General features: G+C 33.4%; 3 protein-coding genes across 7 annotated transcripts in view; 1 reads left to right on the forward strand and 2 right to left on the reverse strand.

Annotated features, from left to right (window-relative positions):
• The window catches only part of LOC141403745 (uncharacterized), a 43549-nt gene extending 32089 nt beyond the window's left edge, over positions 1-11460 (reverse strand). The window contains exons 1-2 of one of the 3 annotated variants that reach the window (XM_073986634.1): positions 11299-11460; positions 5560-8035 (exon numbers count right to left, since the gene is read on the reverse strand). In XM_073986634.1, coding sequence (XP_073842735.1) covers positions 6015-7982 — 1968 coding nt within the window. In that variant the 5' untranslated portion in view covers positions 7983-8035; positions 11299-11460 and the 3' untranslated portion in view covers positions 5560-6014. Of the gene's footprint in view, positions 1-5559; positions 8036-11298 lie in introns of those variants that run through there. The other 2 variants (XM_073986645.1, XM_073986643.1) reach the window with 2 other exon arrangements.
• The window catches only part of LOC141403759 (uncharacterized), a 567712-nt gene that overhangs the window by 79164 nt on the left and 471498 nt on the right, over positions 1-17050 (forward strand). The window lies entirely within an intron of this gene.
• LOC141403806 (uncharacterized) lies at positions 243-10387 on the reverse strand. The gene is made up of 2 exons (XM_073986788.1): positions 10362-10387; positions 243-1975 (listed from the first exon to the last, which is right to left on the reverse strand). The coding sequence occupies exon 2, from the start codon at positions 1909-1911 to the stop codon at positions 553-555; it is 1359 nt and encodes a 452-aa protein (XP_073842889.1). The 5' UTR covers positions 1912-1975; positions 10362-10387; the 3' UTR covers positions 243-552.

Below are 17050 nucleotides of genomic sequence, written 5' to 3' on the forward strand. Positions count from 1 at the left end.
ATCTTAGCTCTATAAGAACCTTTTTACAACCAGTTGTCAACACAAAAATCTTAACGGATGTTTACGAATAGCAATGGAGAACGTAATCCTTCGTAAATTGGAGATGGTACTAAATAAACCGGCTGTAATACCCTTAAATCGAAATGCCGCTAAATCGTAAATTGCGAATTATTGTGATTCTTTTGTAGATTGGAATACTACTTAAATAGCTCGTGAAATAAATGAAAAATAAAACTCTTGAATAATTTTTAGTAACATTTTTATTTAAAGTTAACATTTGAGTGACTTTACTCACGGTCAAAGATATGTGGAAAATCTTTGACCGGGACATTGGTGGCTATGATTTCTTAAATGTTTGATGAGGTAGGTCTGCGTCTTCAAAAGTATGTCGCAGTTCTCACATTTGTTTTATTGTGGCACTTGCCCGTGTATATCGTCCCAATGGATGAGGAATTTCCGTTTGTCATTACACATTCTGTAAAATCATAATCCGTTAAGTCCATTCTGTAACATTGTTGCTGTAGATTCGGCTCGTGGAATCGCCCACTTATTTTAATGCATCTTTATACAATGCACATCAAGACCTACTTGTGTGGAAAATCTTTTATGACACAGTTCACAGATATAATTTGTATCTATTGACGAAGGATGTTTATTTCTCACATGTCTACGTAGATCTTTGACGTATGTAAAAGAACTATCACATAGTTCACATTTATGTTTAGTACGTGTTTGAGTGGAGTGAGCTTCTGGAGTGGAGCGAGCTTCTGGATGCATCATGGTACAATGCAAATGAAGGCCTATTTGTGTGGTAAATCGTTTATGACATATTTCGCAGATATACTCTGTATCTATAGACAGAGGATGTTTATTTCTCATATGTCTCCGAAGTTCTTTAACTTCTATAAAAGAACTATCACATAGTTCACATTTATGTTTAGTATGCATTGAAGTGGAACGAGCTTCTGGATGCATCATGTAGGAATGCTTATTAAGACCTGTTTGTGTGGTAAATCTTTTATGACATATTTGGCAGATATACTCTGAATCTATTGACAAAGGATGTTTATGTCTTATATGTGCTCGGAGAGCTTTATCTTCTACATACGAACAATCACATAGTTCACATTTATATTTCGTACGTGTTTGTGAGGAGTGAGCTTCTGCATGCATCATAACAGAATGCCTTTTAAGACCTCTTTGTGTGGTAAATTTTTGATCACATATTCCACAGGTATATTCAGCATTTACTGACAAAGGATGTTTATATCTTATATGTTTCTGTAGATTATTAAATTCTCTATAAGAACTAGTACATAGTTCACATTTATGTTGACGAGACATATCAGATTTTGTTGTGTTTTTATAACCACAGATTTTATCTTCTATTTTATATTTTCCATAAATTTTATTTGAAGCCATGGAAACATCCCCAGAATCCACTTCATTATGATCGACTTTAGGGCCATTACCATTCTGCTCATCTTCGTGCACATCCATTATTTCTAATTTAGGTAAGGATATCTGTTGGGTTGTTGTACTAGTAAGATGTCGTTGTATAACTTGTTGATGGGCTACTTCATCATGGGTAAACGCTTTAGTACCATCATCAGATTTCCATATGAGTGATGAGGGTAAGTAGAAGCTAGGCGAATCTTCTAGTAAAAAATCGTCCATTTCATCCACGTCCTCTTCTTTGATTTTATCAATTGTGGATTCATCGACATTCTCGGGTAAAAATTCTTCCATTTCATCTAAGTCTAGTTCATCTTCTTCAATGTCATTTCCCATATTTGTAAAATGTTCAAGTTTTGTTGTACTGTAGGCTAGTGTATTTGTATCATTGTTGGAATCTTCCTGTTTATAATCATTGTCAAATGCTTCAGTTTTTATGGAAACATTTTCCGACATCCTTATTTTGAAAATCTTACTTTTCAATTAGGGAAAACAAAATCTGACAACAATGAATTTATTGCTGTAAAATAGAAAAAAGTACATATGTAAATATTTTTATGTTTTTGTAACATCATTTATGACCTGTTTCTCTAGGCCTTAGAGCACAGTTTATACAGTTGGACACTAAGCCCACCTGATTGTTATGTTTGTCGTCAAAAACATTATTGTGATTTAAACTACAAAGAAACTCAAATCACAATAATATAAAATCTATTATGTTTGTTGTCAAAGTTGTTAACAGAACTCTGAATGGCCGACCTTCTAAAGACCTTGCCTTAGAGTCTAACGCGATCCGAATTCAAATTCGTTCAAATTACTATCAAACTGCCGTTTTTGTGCTAAATGTATGTTTGATTGAAAAAATTAATCAAATATTTTTGAAAAAAAAAACAAAAGTTTGGTAGGTAGTAGTTCGAACAAGCCATTATTTTTATTTCTATATTATAATTTCGTAATCTTTTTTAAACTATTTTAAACCTTTTTTTTAATTTTCACCGTCAGAATCGTCGAAGTACAATATGGCAACCCTAAGCGAAGGTGTCAAATTGCTTTAGAATTTTTTATTTTTGGTCTGTTCCAGAAACAACAAAAATCTACAAATTTTTACTACACAGAAAAAAGCCACCACGATACACAAAATTTATATGAAAATCGTTTACGACTTTTACGACTTTTACCTCTTTATAAAGTACGGGAACAGACCATATGTTCGGTACTTTTTTAATGATAAAAGTAGTAAAGGAGCGAACTTTGAAAAATGAGGTACACATACAATTTATCATGGCACAATTACCCAGGTAGTGGCATCGTAAAATTTTGAATATGTTATGTCAAAACTTTCTTTATGTTGTTGGGGAAATTACAACAAAAATAATTTTTTATGAAGGGATTCGACTTTTTATATTCGATCAGCTGGTGTGATACCACTACCTGTTATACTATGTTTACATTTACGAAATCCACTCGATTTCAACTGTCAATTCCATTGTTCAAACGTCAAATGAAATCCAATCGATTTCAGATGAGTTTTCATTTGACGTATACACAAAGGAATTGACAGATGAAATCGAGTGGATTTCGTAAATGTAAACATATTATTAGTTCTGCCATGCAATTTATTCAAAAACTTCTGGTGCTCAATTTTTGTTCTATGAAAATTTGAAATGAAAAGTTGTATAAAGGAAATAAATGTCAAATGAATATTTTATAAGGTAAATATTTTTCATTTCAAATTTTCATAGAACGAGAATCCAGCCCCTGGAACGGAAAAATGGAAAAAACGTAAAAAAAACTGGAACAAATGTCAAAGTCGGCCTACCAGCCAATAAAAAGGCGGCAACCATGTTACTATTTTCTATAGTCCCGGGCCACACTAGAGTAATTTCACTGAAATTTTGGCATGAAATTATGCGTCTCTAGATCGAGTTCCATAGTAGACTAAAATCATGACATTGCTGTTGTGGGGAATACGACCTAAGAACGCCTAATTTCATGAATTTTTTTAATGAAATTCACTCTAGTGTGGACCGGGACATACTACTATACTATGGCCGACTTCCGTATTGTCAGTTGCTTTGAAACTAGGGGTTCTTAAATCGATTTCCCAACTACTGCAATTTCATAAAATTACTCTAGTACGGAACTCGATTTATGAACCCCTAGATTCATGCACGAATACAAAGAAATTGACAATACGGAATGTCATTTACAGTAGTTTTCACTTAGCTGCATTAGTTTTAGCTTCGTTTTGGCGTTATCTGCATTTCTCTTGCGTAAAACAAATATGCTATTTTTTATCAAATTTATTTAAGACAATTGCATTTTTGGCTTACGTGCACAAAAATGTCTGCAATTTTTCAATGTGCAGGTAAGCGAAAACTACTGTATTTGCTAAAACAGGCAGCATTTTGCGTCATTTACCATACGAAAATAAATGACGATAGCTGCGTCATTTATTCTAAACAACGCACGAAAACACCATACTATTATAAGCAGCCCAGTTTTTTTTTTGTCATAAACTACCAAAAAATGCAACTGTTTTATGATGTCTTTGTTTGTTTGTGTGTGTTGTAGAAAAACAAAAATACTCAAACGATGACAAAAGTGAAAATAAATGTTTAAAAAACTTGCAAAAATTATGTTTTTTGTTTTTAGAATTAATTTAAGTTATTTGATACACATTTGTGTTGTGAAATTCCTATTTCTCTGAATAAATATATTGTGTGCGTGTGTTTGTGTTATTGTATAAGTGTGTATGTGCGATTGTGTGCGTAAGCAAATGACGCAAAAAGCAGATGTAAATACACTTCATTTGATTCTAGGATTTCGTAAAACGAAATCATTTAATGTGCATATGTAAATTGGACTGAAGTCAGCCTATTTTCGTGTAAAAAGTTTTTAAAGAGAGCGTCATTCTTCGCCATTTTTGTTTAAAGAGAAGTGAACGTTTTACAATTTTTTTGTGTACGGGAACGGTTTTTAGGGTAAAGTCACAGTCTATACAGTCGGACACTCAGCCCAGACTAGTTAGCCCTGACTATTTAGTTTGCTGTCAAATACATTATTGTGACATAAAATACAAAGGAAATCAAATCACAATAATGAACAATCTATTATGTTTGTTGTCAAAATTTGTTAACAGAACTCTGAATGGCCGACCTTGGGTAAAGTGTGTAAAAGTGGTAAAAATTGTAAAAAAATTTCAGTTCTGGAACAAAGCTATAGTGGGAAAATGTTTATCATACATGCAAATTTTACTAGAAAGTGATGGTATACGATAACAATTAGGAGTTTCCAAGGCGAATTTAACAAGGTGATCCAGAAGGCGAATTCAGACCGTAGTCTTCATTTGCTGTCAATTTTTTTTTTTTTTTTTGGTGCGAAATATCCACAAAAGATAGAAGAAAACGGTGAAATATTCCTCACGAAATTTAAATGAAGACGTTGTACACAGATATTCTTTGCAGAAGGAAAATATTTCTAATTTATTTTTAATTTAAAATATGTCTTTCTTTCTTGCACCATGGAAGTTTCTTGCAGTTTTGGAACATACCATTTGTGTATGCAGCTATCAAAGATTTATAATGTTTTAATTTATTTAAACGCATTTTACATTTGCACTTAATACAGTGTTTTGGGAATTTACGTCATTTATTTAACAGATATTCTATGGAATTGACAACAAAAATGACGCATGTTTTATAAATACAAACTGAAGTTAACAAACATTTTCCAAAAAAAAAAAATTAATAGCTTAATAATCATCTGAGATTCGCGGGGATGATCAATTCAATCGCGGAAGAGCGCACCTAACAATCTTCTGCGAATTCCTAGCATAAAGTAACTGTGTCTGGGAAGCGAATCCCCAGGAAGAATCGAAGATTAATCATATGGAAGATCTTCAGAAGATCAACATGTAAAGAAAAATTAATATTGAAAATCAATATAGAAAACCCCTTTAACTAGTATTTGTGCAATACTAGCCCCATTAAATCGAAATCCCGCTAAATCGTAATTCCCGATAATGATCATGATTCTATTGTAGATAAAATTGAAATATTACTTAAATAGGTCTTGCAAAAAATGAAAAATGAAACCCTTGCATGATTTTTATTAAAATTTTTATTTAATGTGTACATTTGAGTGATTTTACAAAACTCAAGATCATTCTTTACATTTTATTTTTAATGATATATGTATAGTAGTCTCATGAGGATACAGTTGGCCAGATAAGCGAAATGTCATATTACACAATTGAAATTACTGATGTAGTGATTCCACCGAATCACTTATGTGCTTACAAGATTTGCAATCAAAATTTTTGAATTTGATGATAGTTATGACAACTGTTGATAATATATTGTCCGAAAATTTGTTTTTGCATTTGTTTTTTCCGCAAACGGGATTTTTTAAATGTTTGGTCAGGCCAGACTGCGTCTTCACAGGTATGCCGCATTTCCCACATTTGTTTTTGGTAGCTGCCCATGTACATATATCGGTCCAATGAATGAGAAATGTCTCTTTATTGTTAAACAGATTGCGCAGCCATAATCCGTAAGTCAATTCAGCAAAGTCTTTGCTGTCGATTCGGCCCGTGATACCGGCAACTTAGTTTCATGCTTATCTTTACAATGGAAATCAAGGTCTAATTGTGTGGTAAATCGTTTATGGCATATTTCGCATATATACTCTGTATCTATTGACGAAGGATGTTTATGTCTTATATGTTTCCGGAGATATGTAGATTCCTTATAACAACTACCACATATTTGACATTTATGTTCAGTATTTGTTTGAGTTTCTGGATGCGTCCAGTAAGAATGTCTATCAAGACCTGATTGTGTGGTAAATCTTTTATTACATTTTTCGCAGATATACTGTGTATCTATGGACAGAGGATGTTTATATCTCACATGTCTCTGTAGATCTTTATTTAGCATAAAAGAACTACCACATAGTTCACATTTATATTTAGTAGGCATTTGAGTGGAAGTAGCTCCTGGATGCATCCAGTTATAATGCTTATAAAGGCCTGTTTGTGTGGTAAATCGTTTATTACAAATTTCGCAGATGTACTCTGAATCTTTAGACGAAGGATGCTCATTTCTTATGTGTGACCGGAGAGCTTTACCATCTGTATAAGAAGAATCACATAGTTCACATTTGTATTTCGTACGTGTTTGAGCTCCTGGATGAAGCCGATAAGAATGCCTATCAAGACCGGCTTGTGTGGTAAATCTTTGATTACATATTTCGCACATATACTCTGTATCTATAGACGAAGGATGTTTACGTCTGATATGTTTCTGCAGAGCCATTAATTCTCTATAACAACTACCACATATTTCACATTTATGTTCAGCAGGTGTTTGAGTTTCTGGATGCGTCCAGTAATAATGCCTATGAAGACCTGTTTGTGTGGTGAATCTTTGATTACACACTTGGCAGATATACTCTGTATCTATAGACAGAGGATGTTTATTTCTCATATGTCTCCGAAGTTCTTTAACTTCTGTAAAGGAACTATCACATTGTTCACATTTATGTTTAGTAGGCATTGGAGTGGAACGAGCCTCTGGATGCACCCAGGAAGTATGCTTATTAAGACCTGTTTGTGTGGTAAATCTTGTATGACATATTTCGCAGATATACTCTGAATCTATAGACAAAGGATGTTTATGTCTTATATGTGCCTGGAGAGCGTTATCTTCTACATAAGAACAATCACATAGTTCACATTTATATTTCGTTCGTGTCTTAGTTGTGTGAGTTTCTGGATGCATCTCGTATGAATGCCTACCAAGACCTCTTTGTGTGGTAAATTTTTGATCACATATTCCACAGGTATATTCGGCATTTACAGACAAAGGATGTTTATATCTCATATGTTGCATTAGGTTATGAAATTCTCCATAAGAACAACTACATAGTTCACATTTATGTTCACGAGATGATGAAATATCAGATTTTTTAGCGTTTTTATCTTCACATCTTTTATCCGATTTTTTATATTTTCCTATTTTTTTATTTGAAACCATAGAAACATCCCTAGAATCCTCTTCATTAACATCGACACTAGATCCATTACTACCCTGCTCATCTTCGTACACATCCATTATTTCTAATTTGGGTAAGGATATCTGGTGCGTTGTTGTACTAGTTAGATGTTGTTGTATCACATGTTGATGATGTACTTCATCATGGGTAACAGCTTTCGTACGATCATCAGATTTCCATGTGAGTGATGACGATGAGTTAATGCTAGGTGAATCCTCTGGCAAAAATTCGTCCATTTCATCCACGTCCTCTTCTTTGATTATATCAATTGTGGATTCATCAAGATTCTCGGGTAAAAATTCTTCCATTTTATCCAAGTCTAGTTCATCTTCTTTAATAACATTTCCCATATTTGTAAAATGTTCAAGTTTTGTTGTATTGTAACTTAGTTTATTTGTGTCATTGTTGGAATGTTCCTGTTTATAATCATTTTCAAATGCTTCAGTTTTTATGGAAACCTTTTCCGACATCCTTATTTTGGATATCTTACAATTTATTTATTTGCAATAATGCAAATATATTGCTGTAAAATAGAAAAAAAATACACATGTAATTATATTTACGTTTTTGTAACAGCGTTTAATTTTTTTATATTAATTTCGTAATACAGTTGAACCTCGATTATCCGTGAATCGATTATCCGGGAACCTCCATTATCCGTGATAGAAAAGAAATGTTGAACTTTTTTCCATTTCCTCTATTTTTCGTTATAAACTTCACTACCCGGCATTAAAAGAACATTTTCCAATTAATTTGATTAAGCAAAAAAAAAAAAATTCAACTTTGTAAAAAAAAAACAACTTGCATTTGAAAAAGGAAATAAGTTAGAGGATAGCTAAGCCGCCCCACAGTCGATGTGTCTGAGGAGCCTTCCTAAACCAAAGGCGAAACATGCATGTCACACAGTGGTGATTGTGTGGGTTCGTATCGTCGGCTTTCTTTTTTCAAAAAGCATCTTGGTCAGTAAGCTCGTCTCTAACGAGAAATTAATTAAAAAAAATGTAAACAAACAAAAACTGGAAATTCTCCCGTATTACACAATTTGTGTATTTATAATATCACAAAAAACATGGCACAAAGTCAATTCAGATGAATCTGGTGATGATGATATTAACTATCTTTCAACAAGTAAGAACGGCGTTAAGTTCAGCGTGGCCGAACTTGTTATACCCTCCACCACAAGTTGTATTGAAGTAAAATGGAATAATTTGTTTCCTTTCGTGTATGAAGAGGACTTAATACTAAATTTCGGTAAAACAATGTGAGGCACCATTCTATGGGGGCTATTTCAAAACGTCGATCTATACCGACAAATTTCTTACGAAAAGTTGTTAGGCTCAAAGAAGACTAAATACCAAATTTCATATATTCCTAAAACTTAAAAAAATAGCGAAAATCAAGAAGTACGTTTCTATAGGGATATAGGAAGACGTGGACCTATACTGATAATACTCTTCTGGAATATTTTATAACTCTTGGAAGACGAAATAACGAATTTCAGCCATTTCGGTTGGATATTGACGTCGAAATCTTCAGTATTACGAAAATCGGGAGGTACCGTTCTATGGGGGCTATATCGAAACGTGGACCTATGCCGACGAATTTTAGTCAGAAATGGGGCAATTTGAAAGCGTGGACCAGTACAGACATATTTCTGGCGAACAGTTTTATATCACATTGATGATTTTATACCAAATTTCAGGCATTTAGGTGGAATATTGAAGACAAATCCTTCAAAATACGAAAAATCGGGAGGTACCTTTCCATGGGGGCTATATGAAGGCGTGAACCTATACCGACAAATTTAAAGGGGAAGTTTGAGTACCCCCAACGAAGTCTAAATACCAAATTTCAGCCATTTGGGTGGAATATTGAGGCCACAACGTTCAAAATACCGAAAATCGGGAGGTACCGTTCTATGGGGGCTATATGAAGGCATGGACCGATACCGACAAAGTTCTGGGGGAAAGTTTTATACCACCAACGTAGACTAAGTACCAAATTTCAGCCATTTCGGTGTGCTAATGAAGCGAAAACCTTCAAAATACCGAAAATCGGGAGGTACCGTTCTATGGGGGCTATAGGAAGGTGTTTACCGATGCCGACAAAATTCTGGGAGAAAGTTTTGTACCCCTAAAGAAGACTACTTAACAAATTTCAGCCATTTTGGTAGGATAATGAAGCTAAAACCTTCAAAATACCGAAAATCGGGAGGTACCGTTCTATGGGGGCTATATGAAGGTGTGGACCGATACCGACAAAATTCTGGGGGAAAGTTTTATACCCCTTAAGAAGACTACGTACCAAATTTCAGCCATTTTGGTAGGATAATGAAGCTAAAACCTTAAAAATACCGAAAATCGGAAGGTACCGTTCTATGGGGGATATATCAAAACGTGGACCGATATATCCCATTTTCAATACCAACCATCCTGCAAATAATAAAAACTTCTGTACCAAATTTTGACTCTCTATCTTTAAAATTGCGAGCTGTATCTTGATTTCAACAGACAGACAGACGGACGGACAGACGGACATGGTCAAATCGACTTAGAATTTTATGCTGATCAATAATATATATACTTTATAGGGTCTCCGACGAATATTTCGATGTGTTACAAACGGAATGACAAATTTAATTATACCCTCCATATGGTGGAGGGTATAAAAATTTTCGTGGATTGCCGTAACAAACTTAAAAAAATGCATATTTTCATATTATTGTACGATACTATGCCATTTTTACTTCAAAATATGTTTAAAAACTGCATAAAAGCATTGCATTGCATTGTAAATGTATAATTTTTTTATATAATTATCATCTCTTATTTAAGTTAATATTTACACACCCATATTCTATTCTAGACGATGAATTCTCCTTTTCAAAAGTTTCAAAACGTAATGACAAACAAAACCGCCGTTTTTTCAAAATAGCTTCGTTCCAGAACTAAAAAGTTTTTATGTATTTAACGCATTTTGCACATTTCTTTCCAAAATGCGTTCCCATACACCAAAAAATTTGCAAAGTGTTTATTTCTCTTTGAACAAATTGCACAGAATAGCTTTCTCGTTAGAAACTTTTTACGCGACAAATTCTGATTGGCTGATACGCCGACTTCGACATTTGTTCTAGTTTTTTTGATGTTTCTGCAATTTTTTCGTTCCCGTACATTTTGGAAAAATGTCATTTAATATTTTCTTTAAACAATTTCTCCCAATGTTAAACACTGTGAGTGCAAACCAACTGACACACACACTCTCATTACCATCCACAAACTGACAAACAGTGTGGAGCAGGGCTGAGCAAATTGGAGAGAGAGGGAAATTTAAGGGAGAATTAATATTTAATTTTTCTTGATGTTTCATTATTTATTTCAACATTTTTTAAACATTAATGGTGTCTAAAATCATCCACAATGCAAATTATTAAAAAATATAAATAAAAAATTGCATAAACTTTTAATTGTTTATGGTTCACAAAATACTAATGGCCCCGGCACATACGGTACGTTGTGCGTCGCGTTACAACAACCACATGAAAACTTCAAGAACAAACTTGGCATCACTTACATTTTTTTCATGTGGTTGTTGTTTTTAACGCGTGACGCAACGCACAACGTACCGTATGTGCCGGGGCCATAAGAGTACGTTTTCACAATTTGCCTATGTGCTAGCACACAGACGTGCTCACCCCTGGTGTGGAGTGTTTTTGACATTTCACATGATTTCTTTGATAAACATTTCGTTTTTAAGGGGTAATACAATAATATAAAAAAATAAATATACCTTGAATTTGGGGTGAGTTGCCGATATGTTTAATAACACTTGTTAATTTAAAATTTATTATATTTCGTTATAAACTTCAAAAAAAAAAATAATAATAATAATAGTAAATAACGCGTAGCTGCGAAGTGAAGACTAGTGCCGGCCAAACTGTGTTCTGTTGTCGTTTTAGCAAGAGACCAAAGTTGTGTCAACAGAGTGAAAGAGAGAGAGAGACATCCATTGACTGGGGTGCTTAGAGCCAGGGATGCCAAGTTGGTGGTTTTCCCGTTACTTGTGGAAATTTTTGACGTACAAAAACCACTGAGAAAACAATTTTCTTAAAATCGTTTAGTATTTACCATGACAGAACTACCAGGTAGTGTTATCACACCAGCTGATCGAATATGAAAAGTCAAATCCCTTTATAAAAAAAATATTTTTGTTGTAATTTTTCCAACAACATAAAGGAAGTTTTGACATAACATATTCAAAATTTTACGATGCCACTACCTGGGTAATTGTGCCATGGTATTTACTCAGGAATGTCAATTGGTAATTGGCATCTCTCCTTAGAGCAGAGTTAAGCATAAAACAATAAAACATTGAGCAAGCATTGTGTGGTTATTATGCATAGCATAATTACCAAGGTACAGTGAGTCAAAGTCAAAAGTATCCACTTTCTTTTGTTTCTATAATTAAAATTGCTAATTCTGAGTCCCGGTCCACACTAGAGTGAATTTCATTAAAAATGTTCACTAAAATTTTCGTGGTCCATAGCAGAGTAAAATCATGAAATTGCTGTAGTAGGGAACTCGATCTAAGAAGCCTAATTTAATGAAATTCACGCTAGTGTGGAGCGGGACTAAGAGTTAACTAATTAAAGTGATTTTCTTCTTTATATTTTTACAGTGGAGTCTTAAATTGAAATTCATAAAATAAAATTATCAAAATAAATGTAAATTATCAATTTATCAATTTTACAACGGCGAACAGATATACTTGTGTTGAATTTACAAGCACAATATTGCAGCAGTTGTTTTTTTTACATTCCGCATAACTTTACCAGTTGAGAGATAATTTTTTTAAGAGGTTATGACCACTTACAAATTTTACAAAATCGAAAAGTACTGGTAGAATAGAACAGCATCCGGCAAAAAGGGACACACGTGCCCTTGAAGAGAATAATAACAGAACAACCACCACTCTGTCTTCGTTCAGAAGTCAATGAAGAAGGTTCTGTTGTCGCTTGTTTCAATTATTTTTTTAATTTTAGCAATGCATTAACGCACACGCTGTTTGTGTAGAGAGCGAGTCGTATGCGTGAGGCCGCAAACAATGCGTTTGTATTGGTGCCGATACCTGGAATAGAATATGTTGCACAAATTCGCAGAGATATGAACATTAGAGAGAGAGAAAATTCATTGTGATTTGTATGTAACATTGAAGTTTGAAACGCGGTTTTCTCAAAATGAAATTTTGGAATGCGGTGGCTACTGTAGCTCAAAAAGGGATGATCTGATTTTCTCATGTTTTTGTGGGATTATTATACACATAAAAAGCTTGTACTTAAGCGAGAGACTTAAGAAAAAAAATTTGATGGATATATAGCGAAAAAGCTATCAATTTTTTATTTAAAATCGAAATGTTGACATTGACATTTCACATTTTTTTAATGGATTTGTTTTAAACCCGTTTCGCTTAAGTACAAGATTAACTTTGTTAAACTCGTAAAAGAGAGAAAAATTGTTCTCACACAAACGTCTTTTTCAAAAAATTCGGGAACGGAAAAATGGAAAAAAAAACGTCAAAGAAGCTGGACCAAATGTCAAAATCGGCGTACAAGCATCAGACACCGGCATCCATGTTACTATCATAGACTAATTAATGTAGAGACAAAGAATGGCTCTCACCATTTTTCTGCGGCGAGACAGATGTCGTTTACGCATGTTTGTGGTTTGAGTGACAGCTACTTGTTTCACTCAAACGAAAACTCCTAAAAATATTAACATTTACGAACTATATGCCTATCAAAAAGATTGACATAGTTAATTTCATATGTAAACTACATTTTAAAGTGGCGAAGTTTGCAAACAAAGACCCTAATTGGTATAAAAACAAATAAATTGTTTTCGAAGTTGAGTCATTTGACTAGCCCCAGTCTGGCTTGAGTCAGATGACTAGCCCCAAATCGATTCGTGCGACATCTGGTTGAGAATGAAAAATGAGAGCGTTCGTAGTCTCTGCTTAATTAGTCTATGTTCCCAGTGGGAAAATGGAAGCAATGGTAAACGAGGAGGTAATGCATAAACAGTATGATTTATTGATTCCAGAATACATTATTGTTAACACGGTGCATGTCCTAGGAAAATAATGCATTCCTTTTGTTTGCCTAAGTGATTCATAATATAATGCATTCAATATAATACATGTTTGGACACTATTTCTAGAATACATTATATAATTGAATATTTATTTTAATTATTCCCCCATAATAGATTAAAAATGTGTATTTTTTATTTGAAAAAAAATATATTTCAATTACATTTTTTATTTTTATTTATTATTGTCTTTTTAGGACGAAGGCCATTATTAATGAAAGTTTTTAATTAATTAATTGGATTAATCGAGCTAACATGGCCTAAGGAGTTTTGTATTGAAAAATGAATTCTAGCGAAATACCACACACTCAGCCATTACGCTACGATCGTTTCGCCTGGTGGTTTAAGCCAGGCTCATCAGGCGTATTTGAATGCTAATGGCTAGAAGACAAAGGCTGATTTTGATAACTTCTATTTATACAAATATTTTTACAAATTTGTAATTATGAAGTATTTATTGAAGTCTTTTTTCTTTATCAAGTCACCCTAGTGTCTTGTCTAGGAATCATTTTCTCAATACATACACATATACAATCGAAGGGGGGTTTCCTTCATGAATTGTAATGCCTTCAGTTTTTGAAGTTTTGGATATCATGTCGACTAGTTTTGTTGATATGATACATTGGCATCATGTCGACTAGTTTGTTGATATGATACATTGGCAGTGGCTTAGAACGCTGAGATCTCGACAACATTGTCTGTTTGTTGGAGAGGACCCAGGTTCAAACCTCAGCCAGGGCAGCCGGGCTCTGCTGTGAAGATTTTTATTTATACGCCTGATGAGCCTGGCTTAAACCACCAGGCGAAACGATCGTAGCGTAATGGTTGAGTGTGTGGTATTTCGCTAGAATTCATTTTTCAATACAAAACTCCTTAGGCCATGTTAGCTCGATTAATCCAATTAATTAATTAAAAACTTTCATTAATAATGGCCTTCGTCCTAAAAAGACAATAATAAATAAAAATCTTCACAGCAGAGCCCGGCTGCCCTGGCTGAGGTTTGAACCTGGGTCCTCTCCAACAAACAGACAATGTTGTCGAGATCTCAGCGTTCTAAGCCACACGCAGAGAAAAAATATTTTTCGCTTTTGTTGGAACAAAAATATATGTTTTGGTTTCAAAAATGTATTTGTTTTGTTCAAACATTGTAATCCAAATCCAAAAATACCATCTTTTGTTCCAAACATAGAAAACAAAAACAACTTTCGAATTTCCGCAATATTGTTAAAATCGTTAACAATACCGATTGTAGGAACTATCATAATCTAATTTTGTTTACAAAAAGTATTGTCAATACAGAAAACCAGCCCAGAAATTTTTGATTTGAGTGCATATACTTCTCATATACACTTTTCGCATAACTTGGATATAAATGTCGCGTATAATATTGCAATCATTGATGAACACAATACATGGTTTGCTGCATTGGCTGACAACAAAGACAAACAAAAAGCCACAAGAACCCACCACAACATAAGGAATAATTAAACACCATAACAAACATGAAAAGGAAAGAAGAATGAAACAAAACAGAAACAAATAAAAACAAGAGTCTCACAAGTACATACACACAAAAACAAAGGTAAAGGCAGCATGTCATACAAACACACCACAACTCACCAATATTGTTTTTTCAACACGGCATCGAATAGCGAGAGAAGAGAAACAAATTTTCGAAGAAAAGAGAGAAATATTGTTCAGTTGACACAAACTATTTTTGGATTTACAATACTACATGACGAATCCAACAATATGTTAACAATACATATTTTGCTCTTGGAATATTGTTGGATCAAACATATTTTTTTCTCTGCGTGCACTGCCAATGTATCATATCAACAAACTAGTCGACATGATGCCAATGTATCATATCAACAAAACTAGTCGACATGATATCCAAAACTTCAAAAACTGAAGGCATTACAATTCATGAAGGAAACCCCCCTTCGATTGTATATGTGTATGTATTGAGAAAATGATTCCTAGACAAGACACTAGGGTGACTTGATAAAGAAAAAAGACTTCAATAAATACTTCATAATTACAAATTTGTAAAAATGTTTGTATAAATAGAAGTTATCAAAATCAGCCTTTGTCTTCTAGCCATTAGCATTCAAATACGCCTGATGAGCCTGGCTTAAACCACCAGGCGAAACGATCGTAGCGTAATGGTTGAGTGTGTGGTATTTCGCTAGAATTCATTTTTCAATACAAAACTCCTTAGGCCATGTTAGCTCGATTAATCCAATTAATTAATTAAAAACATTTTTTATTATTTTATTATTTTTTATTAGTAATAAACACAGTTTTATAAATATATAGTCAGATGGAATGTCTTTCTAATTTCCTTTATGCATTCTTTCTCGTCATATCCTTCGTACTTTGACACTTCTGTAATAAATAATTTATATTAATATTTATGTTATAAAAGTATTTAATTTGCAAATGTTGAACAATTTTACTTACTTGATTTCATTTGATGTATGTACTTACACAACGTTCCTTTTTATTTGATATTAAACGCCTCCAATGTCGCTTTGAATACATTTTAAAAAGTACAACTTTACCGTCACACGAATGAAACAAAACTAAACAAAGTTACAAAGATAACAATGACGCGACATGAAGTCGTCCAAAAAAAACGGGACACAAAATCATGAAAAAAACAAAGTATGAAACTACACATTCCATCACATACAGATTCTGGAATATAGACGGAAATCAATCTGTAAATTTCGTCAAATGAAATTACCATTTCGCTTCAATTGGGATGAATAATATAATGCATCCTATAACAACAGTGTTATAATTAATTTTTGCTCAAATTGCATTCTTTTCTCGATTATTTTTGACAAATTCTATAATGTAAATCATATAATGCTATAAATTATTTATTCTCAATGTAATATATTCTCAATTTTCCCACTGGGTTACTATTTTTTTACACGCGAGTAAACAGTTTTTAAAGAGAACGTCATTCAGCGCCATCCCAGCAGGCCCGGGTAATCAATGGTAAACGAGTGGGTAATGCAAAATCAGTATGGTCTATTGATTACAGAACACATAATTGCTAACACGCAACATGTCATAGGATTGTAATATATTCTCTTCTCGTTTACCTAGAATGTGAACTATAATTGATCCAATGTAATGCATTCATTAATTGTTCATTAGGAATATATAATATAACGAATGTATTATAATGGGTTATATAATGTTTGCATTGGAAGCTGAACTATAATGCATTCCGTTCCGTTCCTTTTCTTTTTTAATTAATTTTGTCCAATAAAAAAATTCATTGTTTATTTTTGATTGTATTTTATTATAAAATATCACGGGTAATTAAGGTATCCAGTTTGCAATCAATCGTTTTAAGAATATTGATAAATTCATCC

This window comes from Musca autumnalis, unplaced genomic scaffold, assembly GCF_047663935.1.
Source record: "Musca autumnalis isolate F117 unplaced genomic scaffold, ASM4766393v1 scaffold_4, whole genome shotgun sequence".
In the NCBI taxonomy this organism is placed as follows: Eukaryota; Metazoa; Arthropoda; class Insecta; order Diptera; family Muscidae; genus Musca; species Musca autumnalis.